Consider the following 22,312-nt stretch of genomic DNA (forward strand, 5'->3'; position numbering starts at 1 on the left):
TTATTTTTTATTGATATTTGAAACGTCCCGTTATTAACATATTTTCTTAATCATCTACAATCACAAAAAAATAATCAAAACAGTGGAGAAACCAAAGATCGATAACACAGAAACGGAACACCCAGTTTACATAACAACATTTAAATCTGTACAAAATGATGACGGAGAAACAACAATACAAAGTGAAAACAAACGAGTATCTCAGGAGGAAGGCATCCTTGTTGAGGAAGTCCTTAGTGATACAGAACCCATTCCAGAAGACACTACACAATCACACCTTGAAATTATTGAAGTCAACGAGCCATCAGGTGATTTTATCTTTTTAAATACATTTATATACAAATATTTAGTCTCCCATAAATCGCGATCTAAAATAAAGTCCTTAATTAAAAACCCAATTGATAAAGTTAGGCAAAGTAAATATTTATCTTATACAAACTGCACATTGAATTTTATTGATACACAGACAACAGATATAAAAAGAAAAATATATTTACTAACTAACTTACACTTTCAAGTACGTGGGACCCAAAATTGAAACTATACACAAAAAGCCTAATACGTACATTTAAAATATAAATCATTTCGTACTTAACCCATTATGCAAGCGTATGAATCTAAGTACCAAACTTAATAATACTTTATAATAAGTTTGGGTGCTTTAAAGCATTATATAAAATGCAAATATAAGTATAAACATTAGTTTAGTGCTAACACAAAACACATAATTCTTTCTTAAACAGACCAATACAACAAAGAGTACACTATCACTGAACCTGAAGAGGCAAGTGCAGACGTGAAACAAACACCGGTTAAAGACAAAAAACCCAAACAGAAAAAGACACTAGAAACACCAATTGAGGAAGTTGACGAGACTGTTATTGAAGAACAAAGTACAGAGGAACCGACTGACAAGACAATTAAGAAGCGAAAGCCTAAGAAATTAGTAGGTAAGGTTGAGGAGACTTCTGCTGATGAAAAGCCAGTTGAAGAGAAGGGAAAGCCGAGGAAAAAGAAGGTGGTTAAGTCGAAACGAGATGAGTTGGATGAATATATTCAATTCCTCATACACCAGGAAATTCCAAAGACAGTTCTTCAAGAGTACAAACGTACAGATATGGAACATCCTCAAAGGGCACGTCGTGATTCTTCCTTTAAACAGCCAGTTAAGCTTACTCCAATGAAAATCGAAAGAGTCGAGTTTAGAAAACCTGAAAAGGTTGAAATAAGTTCTGTGGAAGAATTTCCTCAAATGCTTAAGTTAAAGGCACCTAAACAACGACCCCAGGAAGAGAAAAAGAAGAAAAATGAAGCATCTTTCAAAAACAAGAAATTAAAAAGCTGGATAAGATTTATTCCGTACGCACCATACTGTTTCCCATACGTGGTTACCGAATTGGAAAATACCTGCGATCATGGGGAACTTTCCCGTAATGTTAAAGAAGCTGAGGAGGTTTTGAAGTTCCGACCGAAAAAATTCAAGCACACGAAACCTGAAAAGGCAGAACTGGAGCAATCAGATCTGCCAACATTAGACTCTGAAAAGGCAGAACCGTCAGATGAGGAGCAACCAAAGCCAAAATATCAACGTGGCAAAAAGACTGAGAAGGAAACAACAGAGGAAAGTCGAAAACTTAAGCTTGGTAAGGGCAAGCTTCCCGAAAATGTTGAGTCAATTGAGGAAGTTAATTTGAAACCGGTCAAAAAAGATATCAAGGAAGACGATGTCAGTGAAGAGCCAGTTAAGGTAGCAGAAGAAGAGGTAGTCAAGAAAAAGAAAACCAAAAAACCCGATAAGTCTGGCGAAGGCCTTCAATTCCAGCCTACCGAGTTAAAGGATATTGAAAGTACTTCCGAATTCCCAGAAGAGTCGGACGAATCGCTAGGCGAAGAGACGCACAGCGAGGGCAAACCAAAATATAAGAGGAAGAAGAAACCGATACCAACTCCAGAGCAAAACAAGTACGAAATATCTCCTGGGAAACCGAAAGAACTTGAAGAAGTCCCGGAAGAAGGCCTTAAACTGCGCAAAAAACAAGGTCAAAAGCCGGTTGACGAGAAGGAAGGACTTAAACTTAAACCATTTTATAAGCTTGAAGTGGTTGAATTGGAACCAGAAAATGCCACAGATGAAGAAGTGCCAATAACTGGTAAACTAACAAAAGAACCAAAAAAGAAACGTAAGCTCAGGCTTAAGACTGAACAAGAAGACAATACAATTGATATAGTTGAAGTATCCCCCGAAGGCACAGATGACAAAATTTACGAAGTTACCATCACAAGTTCAGAAATAGTTCAAGACGACAAAAAAGAAAGCAATGTCCGAAAGAAGAAGGTCAAGCGGATGAACAAAACCGAATTGGACGATTTTGTCTCAGAGTTACAAGAAGAGCCTGACCAGAAGTTCTATGAAACAACAACACATGATTTCTATGAAGTTAAATTGACCGAGCTGGAGCCAGAAAACGATTCTGGTGTAGATGATCAACAGGAAATAGAAAAACCCAAGAAGCGCAGGATTCGACATGAAAAGGGAGACGAAGTGGAAATTTTGGAAATTGTCGAAACTGTGGCCGCTCCTGGCGAAGAGCCACTCTATGAAATTACAATTACTTCGAGTGATAGTAAGACAGAAGAGTTCGGTACACAGCCGGTTGAAAAGCCAAAAAAGAGAACAAAGAAAATGAAAAAGGATGAACTTGATGCATATATTCAGCAACTAATTAATGCTGAAATTCCTATAACAGAATTGGAAAAATATGAGAAAATCGATGTGGATGGCAAGCCGAAGAAACCCAAGAAGCAGAAGGTCAAACATGAGAAGTCAATCATTGATGAAGGCGAGACCCTTCAGGTCGGTGTCACCGAGCACGAGCCAGTTGAGAAACCAAAGCCCAAGAAACAAAAACCAAAGAAAGTCACGAAAGTGGAAGAAACCGTTGAGTCGGAGGAAGTTCCAGTATACGATGAGTACCTTATTAAAAAGATTGACGCAGAGCGATCTCCAGAGCAGGATATTGAAAAACCAGAGGAAGAAATCCTAACAGCTTTGGATGAAATAATAACAGAGTTGACTGAAACTATGCCTATAATCGTAGTGGAGGAAGACTTTGTGTCAGTTTCATTGCCTTCCGAAGTTGTTCATGATACGGATCAGAAGATAATTAAAAAGCGCAAAGTAAAAACTAGAAAGGGCTCGAAACACTACGAAATCGAAATAATTGAAACTGAAGCATCAAATGACAAGCCTGAGGAAGCAGAGGTTATAGTAATAACAACTGAGATTTCCGAAGATACCACAGATGGGCCTGCTATGGTTAAACCAGAAGCACCCAAAAAATTAGTTAAAAAGGTGAAAAAGGAGAAACTTAAGGAGTTCATTGTAAATGTTGTTGAGGAAGCTCCTTTGGAACACTTAGTTGAAATATCTGAGGATTTGACAATTACTCCTGAAAAAGAAGATTCAGTGGAACAAAATATCATAGCTTTTACCACCACAGTAGTTGACGAGGAGACAGTTCCAGATGTTATACCGGATCATAGTAAACCTGAAGAAGCTGTGAGCTTGCCGAAGGATAAGAAAAAGAAAACTGATAAACAGAAAAAGGTTAAAGTATCCGAAACAGAACCTGTGTCTACTACAGATGACTCGAAGATTGCAGAACATACTGCTGAAATTTCCCAATCCCATGATTCTCCTCAAGCTGATGAATATTTGGTTGATGTGAAAGATACTTTACCTAAGGGCAAAAAGAAATCCGTGAAGAAACCTAAAGAGAAGTCCTTCGACGAGCCCATCTCCGAATATACGATTCGTATTGAAGAGCTGGCACCAGAAACCGTTGTAGAAAAAATAGTCAATGAAGAGGGAGCGGAAGTGGAACGTGTCATTACCAAGCGTAAACTCAAAAAGAAGGATGGACCGAAAGAATATCTTATTGAAGTGGTTGAAACATATGAAGAAAACAAACCCGAATCGGATATTGTTATCCAGACCATTGACATAACTCCTGAAACCGACACCAAACCTCAGGAAGAGCATAAGATAAAGATTGTGAAGAAGAGGAAGCCTAAGACCGAAAGCTTAGATGACTTTATTCACGAGCTCATTGAACAGGATATTCCAAAAACAGATCTTGAAGAGTACGAAGCACCAGTAACCGAGACTTCTCCGGAGGCAAAGAAGCCTACAAAAATTAAGAAACACCACAAAAAAACTACCGAGATCATCGATGGCGTTCCAATTACAGTCTACGAGATAAGCGTACAAGAGTTTGAATCTGAACAAGATGATGTTAAGCCAGACGAAGTCGCTTTAGTAGAAACTGAAAGTGGGGATACAGCAGAACCTTATGAAGATTTGGAAGTTAAGGTTCTAGAAAGCAAGCCCAAGTCAAAATCAAAGAAATCGTTTAAGACGAAGGTCGTTGAGGATGTGCAGCCCCAACCAATTCTAGAGGATGTTGAAGAATCTGTGCAAGTGGTTGAAATAGTAGAAGATAGCATACCAAAGCAGGTAGAGATTAGGAAGAAGAAGGTTATTCGAAAGCAAGGTTCAAAGGAACAGATATTTGAAATCACGGAAACCAAATCTAGCGATGAGCCATTGGCTGAGGTAACCATTGTAGAGATTACAGAAGAAAAGCCTAAGGATGACACAAAAGATATTAAAGAGAAGCAAAACATTAAAAAGTCGAAGAAATTGAAACCTGAAGATGTCAAAAATTATGTGGTGAATGTTTTGGAAGAAATCGCTGAACCTTACAAATTTGAGGAACTTGTAGAGGGTGATGCAGAAATACCGCAACCAGTTATTGAAGATATTTCGGAAGCTGTAGAAATTATACAAGTTACTGAAGATGATGGTACACCAAAGCAGGTTGAAGTTAAGAAAAAGAAGATTTCACGAAAACAAGGACCAATAGAACAAATCTTTGAAGTCACGGAAACTAAAACTAGTGATGAACCTTTGGCTGAGGTTACTATAGTCGAGTTAACAGAAGAACAGCCTAAGGAAGACACTGTTGTACCTAAAGCAAAGAAACCAATTAAAACAACAAAAAAACTGAAGCCAGAAGATGTGCAAAACTATGTGGTTAATGTTCTTGAAGAGTTAGTCGAGCCTTACAAGTTTGAGGAGCCAGTAATTACTAAGATTGAAGAGTCTGTGGAAATCGTACAAGTTACTGAAGAAGATGGAATACCAAAGCAGGTTGAAGTTAAGAAAAAGAAGGTTTTGCGAAAACAGGGCCCAAAAGAACAAATCTTCGAAGTCACGGAAACTAAAACTAGTGATGAGCCTCTGGCTGAGGTTACTATTGTTGAGTTAACTGAAAAACAACAGCCTAAGGAAGACGTTGTTCAACCCAAAGAAAAGAAACCAATTAAGAAACCGAAAAAGCTGAAGCCTGAAGATGTCAAAAACTATGTGGTTAATGTTCTTGATGAGTTGATCGAGCCTTATAAATTTGAAGATACCGAGCAACCAGTCATTACTGAAATTGCAGAGTCCGTGGAAGTAGTACAAGTTACTGAAGAGGATGGAGTACCAAAGCAGGTTGAAGTTAAGAAAAAGAAGGTTTCACGAAAACAAGGACCAATTGAACAAATCTTTGAAGTCACGGAAACTAAAACTAGTGATGAACCTTTGGCTGAGGTAACTATTGTTGAAGTAACAGAAGATCAGCCTAAGGAAGACGTTGTTCAACCCAAAGAAAAGAAACCAATTAAAAAACCGAAAAAACTGAAGCCCGAAGATGTCCAAGACTATGTCGTTAAAGTTCTTGAAGAGTTTGTCGAGCCTTACAAGTTCGAAGAACCAGTCATTACAGAGATTGCAGAGTCCGTGGAAGTAGTACAAGTTACGGAAGAGGATGGAGTACCAAAGCAGGTTGAAGTTAAGAAAAAGAAGGTTTCACGAAAACAAGGACCAATTGAACAAATCTTTGAAATCACGGAAACTAAAACTAGTGATGAACCTTTGGCTGAGGTAACTATTGTTGAAGTAACAAAAGATCAGCCTAAGGAAGACGTTGTTCAACCCAAAGAAAAGAAACCAATTAAAAAACCGAAAAAACTGAAGCCCGAAGATGTCCAGGACTATGTCGTTAAGGTTCTTGAAGAATTTGTCGAGCCTTACAAATTCGAAGAACCAGTCATTACAGAGATTGCAGAGTCTGTCGAAATCGTACAAGTTACTGAAGAAGATGGAGTACCAAAGCAGGTTGAAGTAAAGAAAAAGAAGGTTTCACGAAAACAAGGACCAATTGAACAAATCTTTGAAATCACGGAAACTAAAACTAGTGATGAACCTTTGGCTGAGGTAACTATTGTTGAAGTAACAGAAGATCAGCCTAAGGAAGACGTTGTTCAACCCAAAGAAAAGAAACCAATTAAAAAACCGAAAAAACTGAAGCCCGAAGATGTCCAGGACTATGTCGTTAAGGTTCTTGAAGAATTTGTCGAGCCTTACAAGTTCGAAGAACCAGTCATTACAGAGATTGCAGACTCTGTCGAAATCGTACAAGTTACTGAAGAAGATGGAGTACCAAAGCAGGTTGAAGTAAAGAAAAAGAAGGTTTCACGAAAACAAGGACCAATTGAACAAATCTTTGAAATCACGGAAACTAAAACTAGTGATGAACCTTTGGCTGAGGTAACTATTGTTGAAGTAACAGAAGATCAGCCTAAGGAAGACGTTGTTCAACCCAAAGAAAAGAAACCAATTAAGAAACCGAAAAAACTGAAACCCGAAGATGTTGAAAACTATGTGATTAATGTTTTGGAAGAGATCAATGAGCCTTATTCATTTGAGGAGCAAGAAGAGCAGGCACTCAGTAAGCCCAAAAAGTCTACTAAAAAGCCAGTTGAAAAAACAGTCTTTATTGAAGAAATGGCTCCAGAAACCATTATTGAAGACATCGTTAACGACGAGGGAGAAGAAGTCAAACAGATCAAGACAACCAAAAAGCTTAAAAAGAAGGAAGGATCCAAGGAATATGTCATCGAAGTAACCGAAACTTATCAAGAAAACAAGCCAGAGGCTGAGATCGAGTTTACTACAATAGAGATACCCACGGAGGACTCACCACAGATTACAGAAGACCAACCAGCCAAGGTTGTTCAGAAGGTTAAGAAGAAGAAGCCTGTGAAGGACGATCTTGACAAATACATACAGCAGTTAATCGAACAAGAAATTACAAAAACCACTCTTGAACAATATGAGCCAACAGAAATGGATGCAAAACCCAAACAACCCAAAAAGAAGGTTAAAACTCACCACAAAAAGACTGTTGAAGACGTCGATGGCTTACCTGTCACAATTCACGAGTTCAATGTTGAAGAAATCGAACCTGTTAGTGAAGATCTAAAACCGTTGGAAATTTTGCCAGAGGACATCGAAGAGACACCCCAGAAGCCAGACGACTCATCCAATTATATTGTAAACATTTCCGATGAATTTGTTGAATCTGATCAGCCTACTGAAAAATCTCCGGAGGAAGAACAAAAACCAACCAAAAAAGAAAAATCGTTGAAAAAGAAGAAGTTGACTGAGGTTCCCGTTCCCTTAACAGAAATTGAACAAACTGTTGAAGTCGTTGAACAACCCACTGAGGAAGGAGAGGTCAAAGAAATTACTGTGAAAAAGCGAAAGGTTTCACGGAGGAAGGGATCCAAAGAACATGTTTTTGAAATGACTGAAACTACAAGCGATGATCAGCCAATAGCTGAAGTTACAGTTGTTGAACTAACTTCTGATGATGTCCTTGTTTCCGAAGAAAAGCCAAAGCCTGAAAAGAAGATAATTAAAAAGCCGAAGCAACTGAAGATGGAAGAAGTTGAGGACTACGTCATTAATGTTATTGAAGAATTCGTAGAGCAGGTTTCAGTTGAGGTAGTTGATAGTGACGCAGTAAAAGTTGAGGAAGAAGCTCCTAAGAAGCCAAAGAAAATTTCTAAAAAGTACACAGTCACTGAACAAGAAACTCCTGAAAGCAACGTTCCTGAAATTGTCGAAGACGCTCCAGTGCAGCCAGTTGAAGATGTCCCACAACAAGAAATCGAAACCACAGACTTTTCGATTGGTATTAAGGAAGATACTGTAGTTGACGAGAAAAAACAACCAAAGCCTAAAAAGGTGACAAAAACCAAGCAAGTACAGGAACCCGTTTCGGAAGAAAACAAAGAGTATCTAGTTACTCTTAAATCTGAAGAAAGTGTCAGACAAGAAGCACAGCCGAAATATGAAACTGCAGTTGTTGAAGTTCAAGATGATAAACCATCGGAGAAACCTTCTTTCCAGATAGAAGAAATTGAAACCGTAGCAATAGAACAGGAAGTTATCGACGATAAGGGAGAAACTGCGAAGCAAACTGTCACCAAACGTAAAATTAAGAAGCAACTTGGACCCAAGGAGGAAATTATTGAAATTGTGGAAACTAAGACTGGTGACGAACCCGAGTATGAAGTCATTGTAACCACGCAAGATGCTGAAATAGTTGATGAGGAAGTTCCCCAGGAAGAAAAACCGAAGAAGATTCGCAAAGCTAAAAAAGTGCCAAAGGACGACCTCCAAGACTATATCCAGAAGCTTATTGAGCAGGATATACCGAAAACAGAACTGGAAAAGTATGAAAAGATCGACTTGGATGAACCAGTAAAAATGAAAAAGAAGCCCGTCAAGAAGGTAAAGGTTTCTGAAGAACAACCAACAGAAGAAGCTGAAGAACAGCTGGAAGATAAGCCACTGGAAGAGAAAACTCAAGCTTCTGAGGAGGAAAATGACGAACCATTGCTAACATTTACCGTCAAGGAATTTATTCCCGAAAAACCCGAAGAAACTACTTTCGAAATAGTTGTCCTTGAAGAAACCGTAGAGACCAAGCAGGTGCCAGATGAAGAGGGGAAAATAAGGGAAAAGGTGGTCAAGACAAAGAAGATAAAACAGAAAAAAGGTCCAGAGGAAGTGGTTCACGATATTGTTGAGGTAACAGATAAGGATACTAACGAATCTGAAATAACGGTTATAACCACAAGTCCAACGGAAACGCCCGATCAGGAGGAACCCGTAGTCAAACAAAAGCGGACTAAAAAGGTTAAAAAGGACGATGTTGAAGACTACATTAAAGCTGTAATCGAAGAGGAAGCTCCAAAACCGGCACTGCCAGACGATGTAGTAGTGGTGGTAGAGGATTCTGCTTCCAAACCAACTTCTGAGAAGCCGAAAAAGAAAACAAAGAAAGAGAAACAGCCTGTTCCTGAGGAAGAAAAACCAAAGGAGGATGAAATATCTATTGTTGAAACTATCAAAGAAGATGCACCGGTTACCGATGATCTAATAACTGTGCAGGAGTCCATACCAAGTGTGGAAGAACCTGAACTTGAAATTGATCAAGTTGAAGAGATTAAGAAACCGGAAAAGAAGAAGAAGCCAAAGGCAAAGGTTACTGTGTCAGAAGAGGTTCCACAAGAGGTCTTGGACGAACAGCCATTAGAAGTTACCGAAAAGGAATCCGATATTGAAAAACCACAACAACAAGAATTCAATATTTCTGTCAAGGAAGAAGATAAACCTGAACCTAAGCCAGAAAAAAAGAAGACGCCAAAGAAAATCCGAGAAGAGTCAGACCAACCGTTAGAGGAAAAATACGAAATTTCAATCAAAGAAAGTGATTTGGAACCAGCAGGAGAAAAACCTTTCACGATTGAGATAATTGAAAGCGAAACTAAAGTCGAGGAAACAACGGACGATACTGGGGAAGTTCACAAGCAGGTTACCACCAAACGAAAATTGAAACGTCCTGATGGCGAAGGAGAAATAGAGATTATTGAAGTTGTTCGGGACGATCAGCCTGAGGCGGAAATAACTATTGTTGAATATGAACCAGAACCTGTACAGCAAGAAGAAAAACCCAAGGAACCCAAAAAGAAAACAAAGAAAGTAAAGAAAGATGACATTCACGACTACATACAAAAGCTTATTGACATGGAAACGCCCAAGACTGAGTTGGAAAAGTATGAGAAAATTGAATTCGAACCCATGGTTAAGGACAAGCCATCTGAACATCAAGTTGATGTTGTTGAGGAAACTCCTTCTGAAAAGCCGAAGAAAGATAAAAAGACAAAGTCCAAGCCAGTTCCGAACGAAGGGTCTTCTGTTCCAGATCAATTTGCTGAGGTAAAAATAGTCGAAGAAGAAGCTCCGGAACAACCTTTAGTACCGGTTGAAGTTGTCGAAATTCAACCCGTTGAAGTAGAAATTCAGGAAGTAGTTTCTGAGGAAGGCAAGCCCATTCAGGAGAAGACCACTAAACGTGTTTTGAAGAAAAAGGGACCGAAAGAAGAAACCACTTTCAAGATTACAACCATTGAAAATGAGGATACCGATTCAGTCACTGTTATTGTTGATGAAGAACCGGATATAGTTCCCATACAGGCCGTCGAAGACAAACCTGAGCAGACTGAGGAGAAGCCCAAGCCAAAGCCGAAGAAAACTGTTAAGAAGGTTAAGAAAGATGATCTAGACGACTATGTAAAGAAATTAATTGAGGAGGAAATTCCTAAGCCCGATTTAGAAAAGTACGAAAAGGTTGAAATACCAGCAGAATCTGACAAACCAGCTTCTTCTGAAGTAGCTCCGGCAGAGGTTAAATTAGATTTAACAGAGCCAATACCAATTGCAGACGACTCAGCCAAACCAAAGAAAACAAAGACTCCAAAGCATAAAACAATAGCAACTGACGAAACAATACAAGACAAACCGACAGACAAAATTGTTGACATTACTGACACTACAGAAATCACACCAAACCAAATTGCACAACCCGAGGACACAGCCACTGCACAAATTACACCAAGCGCACAAGAAGATAAACCTACTCAAGATGACACTAAAGATACTATTCAGAAAACAGTTAAACATAAGAAAACAAAACCAGACACACAAAAAAGCGTTGAAACAAGTAAGTTATTAGAAGAGAGTTTTGGAGCCTACAAAATCCCGCCGCCCACGCAGCACCTTTTGCTCCTTTGTCTGTGTCTTTTGCCTTTGTTAATTCCTATTGAAAACCACGTTGATTTCCAATTGTTGCGCCTATTCCCTCCTGTGTTTTTATTCTTTTCTCTCGCTGTTCAATCTCGGCTCATTGGTTTGAGCGCATTCTACTGCGGTCCTAATCTCTTCCAGTTCAACTTCAAAGCCTCCCAACACAATAACTCCCTATATAAACCTTATGCATGCATATCTTCCTAATTTTATCTATGTAGAGTAGAAATTTGTATCCATTTAAGGTACACCTATATATAACTAAGAACTCTTGTCTAATTGTTACCCATCTAAATCATAGTTCATACTTCAGCTTTAACCTAAATCTTCATTCCAAATTAATTAAATAATTCCTCAACTGTATTAATTATTAATTATTTAATTTTAATCCTGAAATTGGTTAAGTTTTCAATTGTTTTCCTTCAATCGCTATATATGTATATAAAGCCTCAAAATATGTCTTCTGTCCAGTTCTACGATTTGCTTGCTTTGCAAAAGCAATGCACGGTTCCCCAGGTTTTTGTTAAATATTAAGCACGATTCACTTTAAATATTAATGCATTATTTGTAACAGGTGAAGTACCAGAAGTTCAAAAAGACTATCAAATAAGCATCATTCACGAAGAGCCCGTTGAGGAAGAGCAGCCGCAAAAGATTTTGGAGGTGCGAGTCATCGATGAAGTTGCTGAAGTCGAGGAATCACAGCCTATTGTCGAAGAGGTTGAAGAAGATGAGGAACAGCCGATAACAGAGGATACCCCTGAGGACGTCACAAAGCCAAAAACTAAAAAGAAGAAGGTTGTCAAAAAGAAGACCGATGACCACGATGAAATCATCAGAAAATTGCTGGAGCAAGAAATCGAGAAGACAGAACTTGAGAAGTATGAGAAACTTGAATTCGATCTTCCGAAGAAGCTCAAGCCAGAGTTCGCTAGTCTAGAGCCAATGAAAATAGAACGGAAGGAACAGAAACCGACGAAGGTGACAATTGTCGAGGCTGCCGACGTTCCCAAAACTGTGAAACTTAAGCCCAGCAAACGTAAAGAGAAGCCCGCCGAAGAACAAAGTGTTCAACTGCCTAAATTCCGTCTCAAAACACGTATGGTCATAGTTGAATTCCCACCTGCTCCGCTTATTCCGAAGCTTACGAGGATTGGTGCCACCAAAGATAATGGTGAACTATCTCGAAACATCGAAGAGGCTGAAGAAGCCCTCAAGTTCAAACCACACAAGACCAAGAAGATCAAAAAGATCAAGGATGATTTAGAAAAGGTCGAGCTTGAAAAATACGAGAAATATGTCAGTAGTGAGGAAGAGCCAGAGGAAAAGGCACCGTATCAGAAACCAGAAAAGGCGCCCAAGCCAGAGGAAAAGCAAGAAGATGTAAAGATTAAACTGGGCAAGGGTAAAAAGAAACCAAAGGAGGATGAAGAACCTGAGAACGTTACACTTAAGAAGATTCCTATCAAGCCCCAGGAAGTAGAGGAAGAAGTTGAATTAAAAGCTAAGCCAAAGGAAGTGGTTGTTGTTGAGGAGCATGCAAAGGAGCCCAAGGAAGGACAGTTCAATGTTGAGCCGTTCGAACCTGTCGAATTCGATCGTCCTGAGTATGAACCTGAAGAGCTGGAGCCCATTGAACATCCAGATATGCCAGAAAAACCGAAGAAACCCTTAAAGACCAAATATAAGCCAAAGGAGAAATCAAAGCCAGAGCCAGAAACCATAATCTCGGAGATCGTTCCTGGAGTACCAAAGGAACAGGAGGAAATACCTGAAGAAGAAATTAAGTTCCGCAAGCCAGAAAGAAAGGCTCCAGAAGAGACAGACTCCGAAATCAAACTACGACCAGTTCCTAAAGCGCCTCAAGCGGAAGAACCTGCTGAGGAGGCCATTGTAAGGCCTAAGGTGGAAGAACCCCAGCCTGAAGTGCCCGAAGTTAAATCTGATGACGAAGCTAAGAAACCAAAGAAGGCCAAGTCCAAGAAGGTACAGCCAAAGGAAGAAGAGTTACCAGAGCAAAGACCAGAAGACTATGAGATATCGGTAAAGGAAGAAGAAGCTCCTCTAGAGAAGCCAGTCGAAATTGAACAACCAAAGGAAGTAAAGGTAAAACAGAAGAAGCCCAAAGAAACGCCTGTATCTGAAGTGGAAGTCACCGAAGAAATACCCCAACCAGAAGAAGTGCCAGAAGAAATACCAGTGGAGTACAAGATAACAACTACGGTTTTGGAGCCAGAAGAGGCACCGAAGGAACATCAAGTCCGCGTTATAGATTCTGATGAGCGTCAAGAAACCACTGAGGAAGTTATCGAAGAAAAGGTTGTAACACGGAAGAAGAAACCAAAGCCACAGCAACCAGAAGAGTTTGAAGTCACTTTGAAAGAGCCAAAGGAGGAAGAGCAGCCAGTTGAGGAAGTTTCGGCTGAAATCGTTCTGCCAGTTGAGCAGCCCGAACAAATGCCAGAAGAGTTTGAAGTTGAACTTAAAATGACTGAGCCTACTCCAGAAAAGCCCGTTGAACAGGAAATTACGGTCAAAGAAAAAACTAAAAAGAAGCCTGTGAAAGAAGTCAAGGAAGATAAGATTGTCGTGGTGGAGGAAGAAGAAAAGATACAACCAGTTGAGGAACAAGTGGTTGAAGTCGAAAAACAAGAGGAAAAGAAGAAGACCAAGAAGCCCAAGTCATATGAATTTAGCGTGACAGAAACCGAAGCTATCGAGGAAAAACCAGCTGAAATTGTTGAGGAAACACCTGAGGAAACTCCCATAGTTTTGGAAGAGAAGGTTGTGGAGAAGTTTGATTCATATGAAATCACTCTCAAGGAAAGTGAAGCAGAGAAGGTGACTGCTGTGGAAGAACAGCCCGAGGAAGAAATTCCCCAAGAAGTTGTTCTCAAGAAGAAACCGAAAAAACCAGAAGAATTTGAGGCTGAGGTTGTGTTGACTGAACCAAAGGTTACAGAGGAAACCACCGTCGAAACTGAAATCAAGCAAAAGAAGGTTAAAAAGCCAAAGAAGACTGAAGATGAAGCTCAATTAGAAATCAAGGTTTTTGAATCCGAAGCACCGGTCGCTGAAGAAGAGATTGTCGAACCTGCTAAGCCAGAGATTGTAGAAAAGCAGGAAGTTGTTGTCGAAGAAAAGCCTGAAGAATTTAGCATTCGTGTTTCGGAAACTGAGGCTAAGCCAGAAGAACCAAGCGAAGCACAGTTTACAGTGAAAAAACGCAAGCCTTCAGTCACTTTTGCCGACGAACCAGCGACCGAAATCATTTTGAAGGAGTCCAAGCCCGTTGAAGAAGTTACTGAAGAAGCTCAAATCAAGACCAAGAAGCCCAAGAAGAAGGTTAAGGATGTGGAGGCTGAAGAATTAAAGATCACAATTACTGAGGAGACTCCACAGGAAGTTCCAATAGTTGAAGAAGTCGAGGAGGAAGAGGTGGTCACGGTGGTCAAAGAACAAGTGCCGAAGGTTGAAGATAAAACCTATACTTTTGGCATTAAGGAGACTCAGCCTGAGAAACCTGTAGAAGTGATTGCGAAGGAAGAGCCTGTGGTAGCAGAACCGATTGTGGAAGAGCCGCAGCCTGAAGTTTTTGAAGAACACAAGGTTAAAGTCATTGAGGAAACTCCGCGTGAAGTTGTTGAAGAAGTCGTCGAGGAAGAAGTTAAGGTTATTCGCAAGAAGAAGCCTAAGCCTGAAGCTAAGGATGAACCTGAGGCGGAAGTAACTGTTTCAGCTCCTAGGCCCGTCGATGAAGTCGAAGCTACTTCCAGCATTACAGTGGTTCCAGAGCAGCCGACCGAAGAAGAAGCCGCTGATCTAAAAATAACAATTATTGAAGAAGTGGCGCCACCTCAAGACCTTGTACAAGAGATAGAAGAAATTGAAATCGTCGAGAAACCGAAGGCACCGGAAGAGACGCCCGCAGACTTTAGCTTTGCCATTAAGGAAGCTGAAAAGGAACCAACCGTGGAAGAGTTACCGGAGGAACAGGTTACGATTCAGAAAAAGAAGAAGAAGGCGCCTGTGGCTGAGGTTGTAGAAGAACCCGAAGCTGAATTCATGATGAAGCCCAAGCAGCCAGTGCAAGAAGTTTCCGAAGAAGCCAAGATCAAGAAGAAGTCCAAGAAACCTGTTGCCCAAGAGGAGGCAGCTGCAGAGCTGAAGGTTACTATCACTGAGGATGTTCCTACGGAATCTGAAGTTCAGGAAATCATTGAGGAAATCGAAGAAGTACCAGAAGAAAAGCCCGCTGAGTACACTATTGGTGTTAAAGAAACTGAACCAGAAGCGCCAAAGGAAGAAGAAGTCAGCTTACCCAAAAAGAAACCAAAGGCTATTCCAGTTGTTGAAGAGCCCGAGGCAGAAGTTACTCTGAAGCCGAAACCAAAGGTGGAAGAAGTTGAGGAAGAGGCTAAGATAGTGAAGAAGAAACCAAGGAAACCTGTCGAAGAAGCCGCTGCTGAGGAGCTTACAGTTAAAGTTGAAGAAGAAGTTATTCCCGAGCCGATTGTAGAAGAAGAGATTATAGAGGAAGTCCAAATTAAGAAGAAGCCAGAACCTACACCAGAGGACATTGTCGATGCTGCGGTTGTGAAACTAAAGAAACCGCAACCGGAAGAGGCAGATGAAGTGGTGGCTGAAGTAACTCTGAAGCCTAAGGCACCGAAGGAGGTTCAGGAAGAGGAATTCTCTGTGGATGTTAAACTGCCAAAGGAACAGAAGGTGACCGAGGAAACTTCCGACCAAACAGTACAGCTTAAAAAGAAAAAGAAGCCGCAAAAACCCGTGGAGGAGGCTGCTGCTGAACTGGAGCTAAAACAAACGGTTATCGAAGAAAGGCCAGTTGAAATCGAAGAGGAAGAAATCGTTGAAGAGGCAGTCATAATTCGGAAGAAACCAAAGAAACCGTTCGAACCAACTGTTGAGGATCTTGAAGAAACTGAATTCAGTCTCTCCTTTAAAAAGCCACATACCATCAATGAGGGCGTGGAAGAGGCTGCCACCGTGCTAAAGAAACGACCAGTAAAGCCCACCACCATGGATGAGGCCGCGGCTGAACTTTCTATCAAACGCCAACAAGAAGAATACGAAGAGGGCGAAGATATCGAAGAGTTTGTCGTTAGCCAACGTGCCAAGCCAAAGCCTCTGCAGATAACTGAAGAAGGTGAAGAAGCCTACACTGTTAAGAAGCTGAAGAAACGCAAGCAGGTCGACATTCCCGAATACGCTGACGTTGAGAATGTCACGTTCCGTGCCAAGACTACCAAGACTAAGGAGGATGTCGATCAGGAGTTCAACATTGCTCTAGACTCGTATGCAGAGGAGGAAATCTCTATGTCTGGCAAGGTTAAGCTTAAGAAACCGATCAAAAAGACCTTCTCTGAGGCAGCCGATGAGGCCCACATTAAGATCATGCATGATTACGACGATGGTGAAGAGCCCATCATCGAAGAGATTCGAGACGATGAGGATACCATCGATGAAGTCGAGGAGCCTGAAGAGTACTTTGTTGAGGAACTTCCACCAGATGATGTCGATTTCAAGCTGAAGCCCAAGAAGCAACCCAAGCCTACCTATTCCGTTCAGGATGAGGAAGAAGAACAGTTCCTGATTGGCATTCGGCATCCTAAACGTGATTCTGTGACCTATGATGAGGATTCTCTAACGTTCAAGAAGAAGCGTAAGGTTGTCCAACAACTTTTCAATGAAGGTAAGTCGGCTTTTGTCACCAATATTTGTAATTTATATGATTATCCAAATGCTTTAATTTCACATACAAAAATATCAGCTTATATGATATCAGCGTAGCAAGGTAAAATTACCCAACTTAAATGTCGGTTGCTAACGCTTAACAACTCATTGTTAAAAACCTTCAATGCTGTACAGTACCATATTGGGAATTGTTACTAATATTTTATTTATTTTTTCTACAGATGGAGCATCGCTTAATATCACCAGAGAAATGAATGTTGAAGGTACGTAAATATTACTATTTATAAATTTCGTAGCTATAAATAATATTTTATTTATGAATTTTAGAATCGGAAAATCCCAATGTTATGTACTCCATTTGCAATTATATTGCTGATAACGACGAAGCTATAAACTTAGTGGAGGGTGAAAAGGTAACGGTGATTGGACGTCACAGCTCTGAGTGGTGGTATGTCAAGAAGAGCATTACCGAAGAAGAAGGCTGGGTTCCTGCTCAATATCTTATGGAGCCCGATGAATACGCTCAATATGTGCAAAATAAGTTGCATGAGAAGATCGATAAGCTGCCTGTGTTTGAACGTAAGTTTTTTTTTGTTTTAATTTTTTTTTGTCAGGCCTAACTTTGTTTTGTCGCTGTCCGCGTTTGGTTGTTAACAAACAATTCTGTGTTTTGTTGTGATTGTGTCTTGTAAAGGTCCTGGACCAGAAGATAAGCCCATTGCCCCACGATTTATTGAGAAACTGCAGCCCATTCACACACCTGACGGCTACACTGTGCAGTTCGAGTGCAAAGTTGAGGGTAGCCCGAGGCCACAAATTGCCTGGTTCCGCGAGACTGCCATTATCAAGCCCTCGCAGGACTTCCAAATATTCTACGATGACGATAATGTGGCTACCCTGATTATTCGCGAGGTCTTCCCCGAGGATGCAGGTCAGTTTACGTGTGTGGCCAAGAACGCCGCTGGATTTACTTCTAGTACCACGGAACTGATTGTGGAGAGTCCACTGTCCGATCATGGTTCTGATGCAACAGCCCTATCCCGTCGCAGCATGTCCCGTGAATCTTCGCTGGCGGATATTTTGGAGGGAATTCCACCAACATTCTCCAAGAAACCAAAAGCCCAGTACGTGGACGAGAATACAAATGTAATTCTAGAGTGCCGACTGGTAGCCGTTCCTGAACCGGATATTGTCTGGACCTTTAATGGTGTAGACATTGACGAGGAGGAGCTCAAGAATGTTCGCATTGTTACCGAATCCGACATGCACATGTATTGCAGTGTGGTGCATATCACCAAGGTGAAAAAATCGCAAGAAGGCATTTATGAGGTGATTGCTACAAATCGCGAAGGTGAAGCACGTCTTCCGATCACACTGAAGGTGCGTACCACCGAGCAGGAGGCACCACAGATCTTGGAACCCCTGCGCAACATGGTCATACGCGAAGGTGAGAGTGTTGTGCTTTCCACTCAGATTGTGGGAAATCCACCACCAAAGGTAACGTGGTACAAGGATGGCAAGCCCGTCAAGAATGCCAAGTCCGACAAGGATTTGCACACCTTAACACTAATCACGCCCAAGAAGTCCGAAAAGGGTGAATACACTGTAAAGGCTGTTAATCCCTTGGGAAGTGTGGAGACTACTGCTAATCTCACAATCGAAGGTACGTACTTTGTTTTATGTTAGAAAATGGCCCAATATTAATATTTTATTTTTGATACAATAATAATATATATATTTTTTTTATATTTAGAAGCTACCAGTGGCAACGCAGAGCCACCACTCTTTGTGGAACGCTTCGAGGAGCAAAATGTGCCACAAAAGGGAGAGATTCGTTTGCCAGCCAAGGTTTCCGGCAATCCCGTTCCCGAGGTTCAATGGCTATTCAACAACACTCCATTGTTCCCCAGCGAACGCATCCAGCAGGTATACGATGGCGAGAACATTGAGCTCATCATTAAGGATGCCAATCCAGAAACTGATTCCGGTGACTACAAGTGCATTGCCAGCAACCCCATTGGTAAAACGTCTCACGGAGCCCGTGTGATTGTCGAAGTCGATGAGGTGACCTTCACTAAGAAGCTTAAGAAGACCATTACCATCGAGGAGGTTCAATCTCTAACCCTGGAATGTGAGACTTCCCACGTAGTGACCACCAAGTGGTTCTTCAATGGCAAAGAGCTCAGCGGCATGGACCATCGTGTTGTTGTTGAAGATGGCAAGACCCACAAATTAGTGATAAGAAACACGAATCTTCGTGATTCCGGCACTTATGTCTGCAAGGTTAAGAAGCAAGAGACTCAGTCAACTGTGGAGGTGCTGCAACGCAAACCCGATTTTATAAAGGTACTGGAGGACTACGAGGTAACCGAAAAGGATACGGCCATCTTGGATGTAGAGCTTACTACAGAGGCAACTGAGGTTACCTGGTTTAAGGATGGCGAGAAAATCACGCCTGAAAACAAGAATGTCGAGTTCATTAAGGACGGCAAGGCTCGTCGCCTGGTCATCCGCGATACCACCATCCATGATGAGGGTCAGTACACGTGTAAGATCGAGGGACAGGAGTGCAGTTGTGAGCTGGTTGTCATTGAGCTGCCACCAGAGATTGTTGAGCCGCTAAAGGATGTTTCAGTGACTAAGGGTGAAAATGCCACATTGGAAGTTGAGCTCAGCAAGGGCGACGCCCTGGTTAAATGGTATAGGAACGGCAAGGAGATTGTGTTCAATGAACGCATTCAGCTGGCCATTGATGGCAAGAAGCAATCAATTCGCATTCTCAAGGCCAAGCCAGAGGATGTTGGCGAATACTCCATCCAGGTTGGTGAACAAACCTCGAAGGCCAAACTGACTGTTGAGGAGCCGTTGGTTAACTTTGTCGTCCCCCTGCCGGACGTCACGCTGGCCACAAAGACCACAGATGCTGAGTTTACGGTTGAGCTGTCTCAGCCCGACGTGGAAGTGACCTGGTGCAAGAAGGGTAAGCCAATCAAGCCCAACAAGAAGCACGAGGTCTTCGTTGAGGGAACTGTCCGACGATTGGTCATCCACGACGCTAATGACGACGATGCCGGCGAGATCAGCTGCGTGGCCGAGAATGTCACCAGCAGTACCAAACTGTGCGTGGAGGAGCTCAAACTGCCACCCGTCATTACCTCTGACAAGGATCAGACAATCAAGGTAAAGGAGGACGACGATGCCATCTTCACTGTCAAGTACACAGGCGTCCCAACACCCGAGGCTATATGGACCACGCGCAAGGTTGTCATACCTAAGTCAAAGCGCACAATTCCGACCATCGATGAACAGTCTGCCACGCTAACCATCAAAAAGGTTGTCGACGATGACGAGGGCGAGTACACCGTTAAGCTTGTCAACCCAGTTGGCGAGGCGGAGGCCAGCCTGCATTTGGTCATTATGCGTAAGTACCTTAGCCTAAGCTTAGATGCCAGTTAATTGGTGCGGAACTGATGACCCTAATCAAATATTTAGGCAAGCCGACGGCACCTGGTACTCCTCAACCACTGGAGATAATGCACGATTCCATTACGCTCTACTGGAAGGCGCCGGAGGACGATGGCAAATCGGAAATTATCGAATACATTCTGGAGTACCACGATGTTAAGGAAGAAAAGTAAGTGCCATTAATTAATTTGATGAGTATTTGCTGCTACAACTTAAATACCAATTAAATGATTTAATATAAGAAATATTTATTGGTTTATGCTGGCTAGATAAGCACTAACATTATTATTTGTTTCCAGATGGACTGAAATTCGCAAGATAAAGGATACTACATACACCATCAGCAAGCTGAAGATCGACACGGAGTATGTGTTCCGTTCGATTGCCGTGAATGAGGTTGGACCCTCACCGCCCTCACCGGCTTCGCCACCCATCCGTTTGGTGCCCAAGGTCGAGACGGAGGCGCCAAGCGTACGCGAACCTCTGCAAGATGTGGTTAGCGAATTGGACAAGGAGGTTACGCTGTCCTGCGTGTTCGGCGGCATTCCAGAGCCAAAGGTGACGTGGAAGAAGAACGGCAAGGTGTTTGAGTCGAGTAACCAACGTTACGAGAACCGTGTAGCCAAATACACAATTGAAAAGACAACTATTGAGACTGAAGCCACATACACATGTGTGGCGACCAACGAGAAGGGCACCGTGGAGACGTCGTGTCGCCTGAAGCTGCAGCAGAAGCCTGTCCTCGAGGTAGAGGATAAGTATCTGACGCAGAAAATACGCACGGGCAGCACTCTCACCATTCCAGCAACGGTCCGCGGCTATCCACAACCCACCGTGACCTGGCACAAGGAGACGGTGGAGCAAAAGACCACCAAGACGGTCACTATCGAGACAACCGAGACCACTTCCACCTACACTGTGAAGAAGGTCACCCGCGAGTTCTCCGGCAAATACAAGGTCACGGCCACCAACGAATCCGGATCTACGTATGTGGAATGCACGGTTCAGGTGATCGACAAGCCCAGCAGACCTCAGTCCCTGGAGATTAAGGATGTTAAAAAGGACTCGATCACCTTGGAGTGGACGCCGCCCATCGATGATGGCGGTTTGGAGATCAATAAATATATCCTGGAGAAGTGTGATGTTCAGAACAATGTCTGGATGAAGGTTTCCGACTTTGACAAGACCATAAAATCCTATGCGGTTCAGAAATTATCGATGAATTCGCAATACATGTTCCGTGTGGTGGCCGCCAATCCAATTGGCGAATCAGAGCCCACGGAAAGTGATCCTGTGACTATAACTAAGAAGTTTGGTAAGTTTGGTTACTTGTTGCAACTTTACTTTATTTCTTATGTACTTATTACTTAAATCCTAATGAATATGTTTAGAAAAACCATCGCCACCACGTGGCCCCACGACTGTATCGGGAATGAACGACACATCCTTTAATTTGGCTTGGGAACCATCCGAGAACGACGGTGGCTCCAAAATCATTGAGTACATTGTGGAAATACGGGAAGAGACTGAAACCATCTATAGATCGGTGGGCACTAGCCTGGGCACTGTCACCAATATTCACGTGGAGAAGGTGGTCAGGAATAAGGGCTATCTGTTCCGCATTTATGCGAGAAACGAGGCTGGCACTAGCGAGGCGTACGAGACCACGGAAAAGATTGTCGTGGGTCGCAAGATAAGTAAGTTCATAAATTATTTACACATAACTCCAATTGCTTATTGCTTCCGCATATATTGCTTATTTTAATCACGCAACTAATGCTTAAACATGCGCAAAACTAATCCCAAATCAACAATAGCTATTGATAATGAAATCGTGGGTATGTAATTACTTCAAAAACTCGAAAAAGTTGAAATGCTAATGAAATTTCTCTCATAATCCAACTCCCAGCGCCACCATCGCCACCTCAGAATCTGAGGGCACCGGATGTTACCAGTCGAAGTGTTACCTTGGACTGGGAGGTGCCAGCCCGCAATGGTGGTTCCGAAATCACGGGTAAAATATAATTAATACTACATATAAGTTAAGAAGGAATATTTATTAAATCGCTTTCAATTTCCAAACAG

The 22,312-nt window shown here is 41.9% G+C and overlaps 1 protein-coding gene and 1 long non-coding RNA gene across 7 annotated transcripts in view; one reads left to right on the plus strand and one right to left on the minus strand.

The window, feature by feature from the left end:
• LOC147644210 (uncharacterized) overlaps positions 1-22,312 on the minus strand; it is a 229,456-nt gene that overhangs the window by 205,266 nt on the left and 1,878 nt on the right. The gene's annotated exons all lie outside the window — the stretch shown is intronic.
• The window catches only part of sls (sallimus), an 83,266-nt gene that overhangs the window by 59,175 nt on the left and 1,779 nt on the right, over positions 1-22,312 (plus strand). For 3 of the 5 annotated variants that reach the window (XM_086829617.1, XM_086829614.1, XM_086829618.1), the window contains 12 exons: positions 84-308; positions 744-10,961; positions 11,619-16,760; positions 16,984-17,025; positions 17,090-17,341; positions 17,457-18,425; positions 18,516-20,183; positions 20,255-20,396; positions 20,527-21,542; positions 21,619-21,924; positions 22,045-22,065; positions 22,137-22,241. In XM_086829617.1, coding sequence (XP_086685743.1) covers positions 84-308; positions 744-10,961; positions 11,619-16,760; positions 16,984-17,025; positions 17,090-17,341; positions 17,457-18,425; positions 18,516-20,183; positions 20,255-20,396; positions 20,527-21,542; positions 21,619-21,924; positions 22,045-22,065; positions 22,137-22,241 — 20,106 coding nt within the window. The remainder of the gene's footprint in view (positions 1-83; positions 309-743; positions 10,962-11,618; positions 16,761-16,983; positions 17,026-17,089; positions 17,342-17,456; positions 18,426-18,515; positions 20,184-20,254; positions 20,397-20,526; positions 21,543-21,618; positions 21,925-22,044; positions 22,066-22,136; positions 22,242-22,312) is intronic. The other 2 variants (XM_086829615.1, XM_086829616.1) reach the window with 2 other exon arrangements.

The sequence above is a fragment of the Drosophila serrata genome, unplaced genomic scaffold (assembly GCF_035046125.1).
Source record: "Drosophila serrata isolate PLE 108 unplaced genomic scaffold, ASM3504612v1 contig_217, whole genome shotgun sequence".
Classification (NCBI taxonomy): Eukaryota; Metazoa; Arthropoda; class Insecta; order Diptera; family Drosophilidae; genus Drosophila; species Drosophila serrata.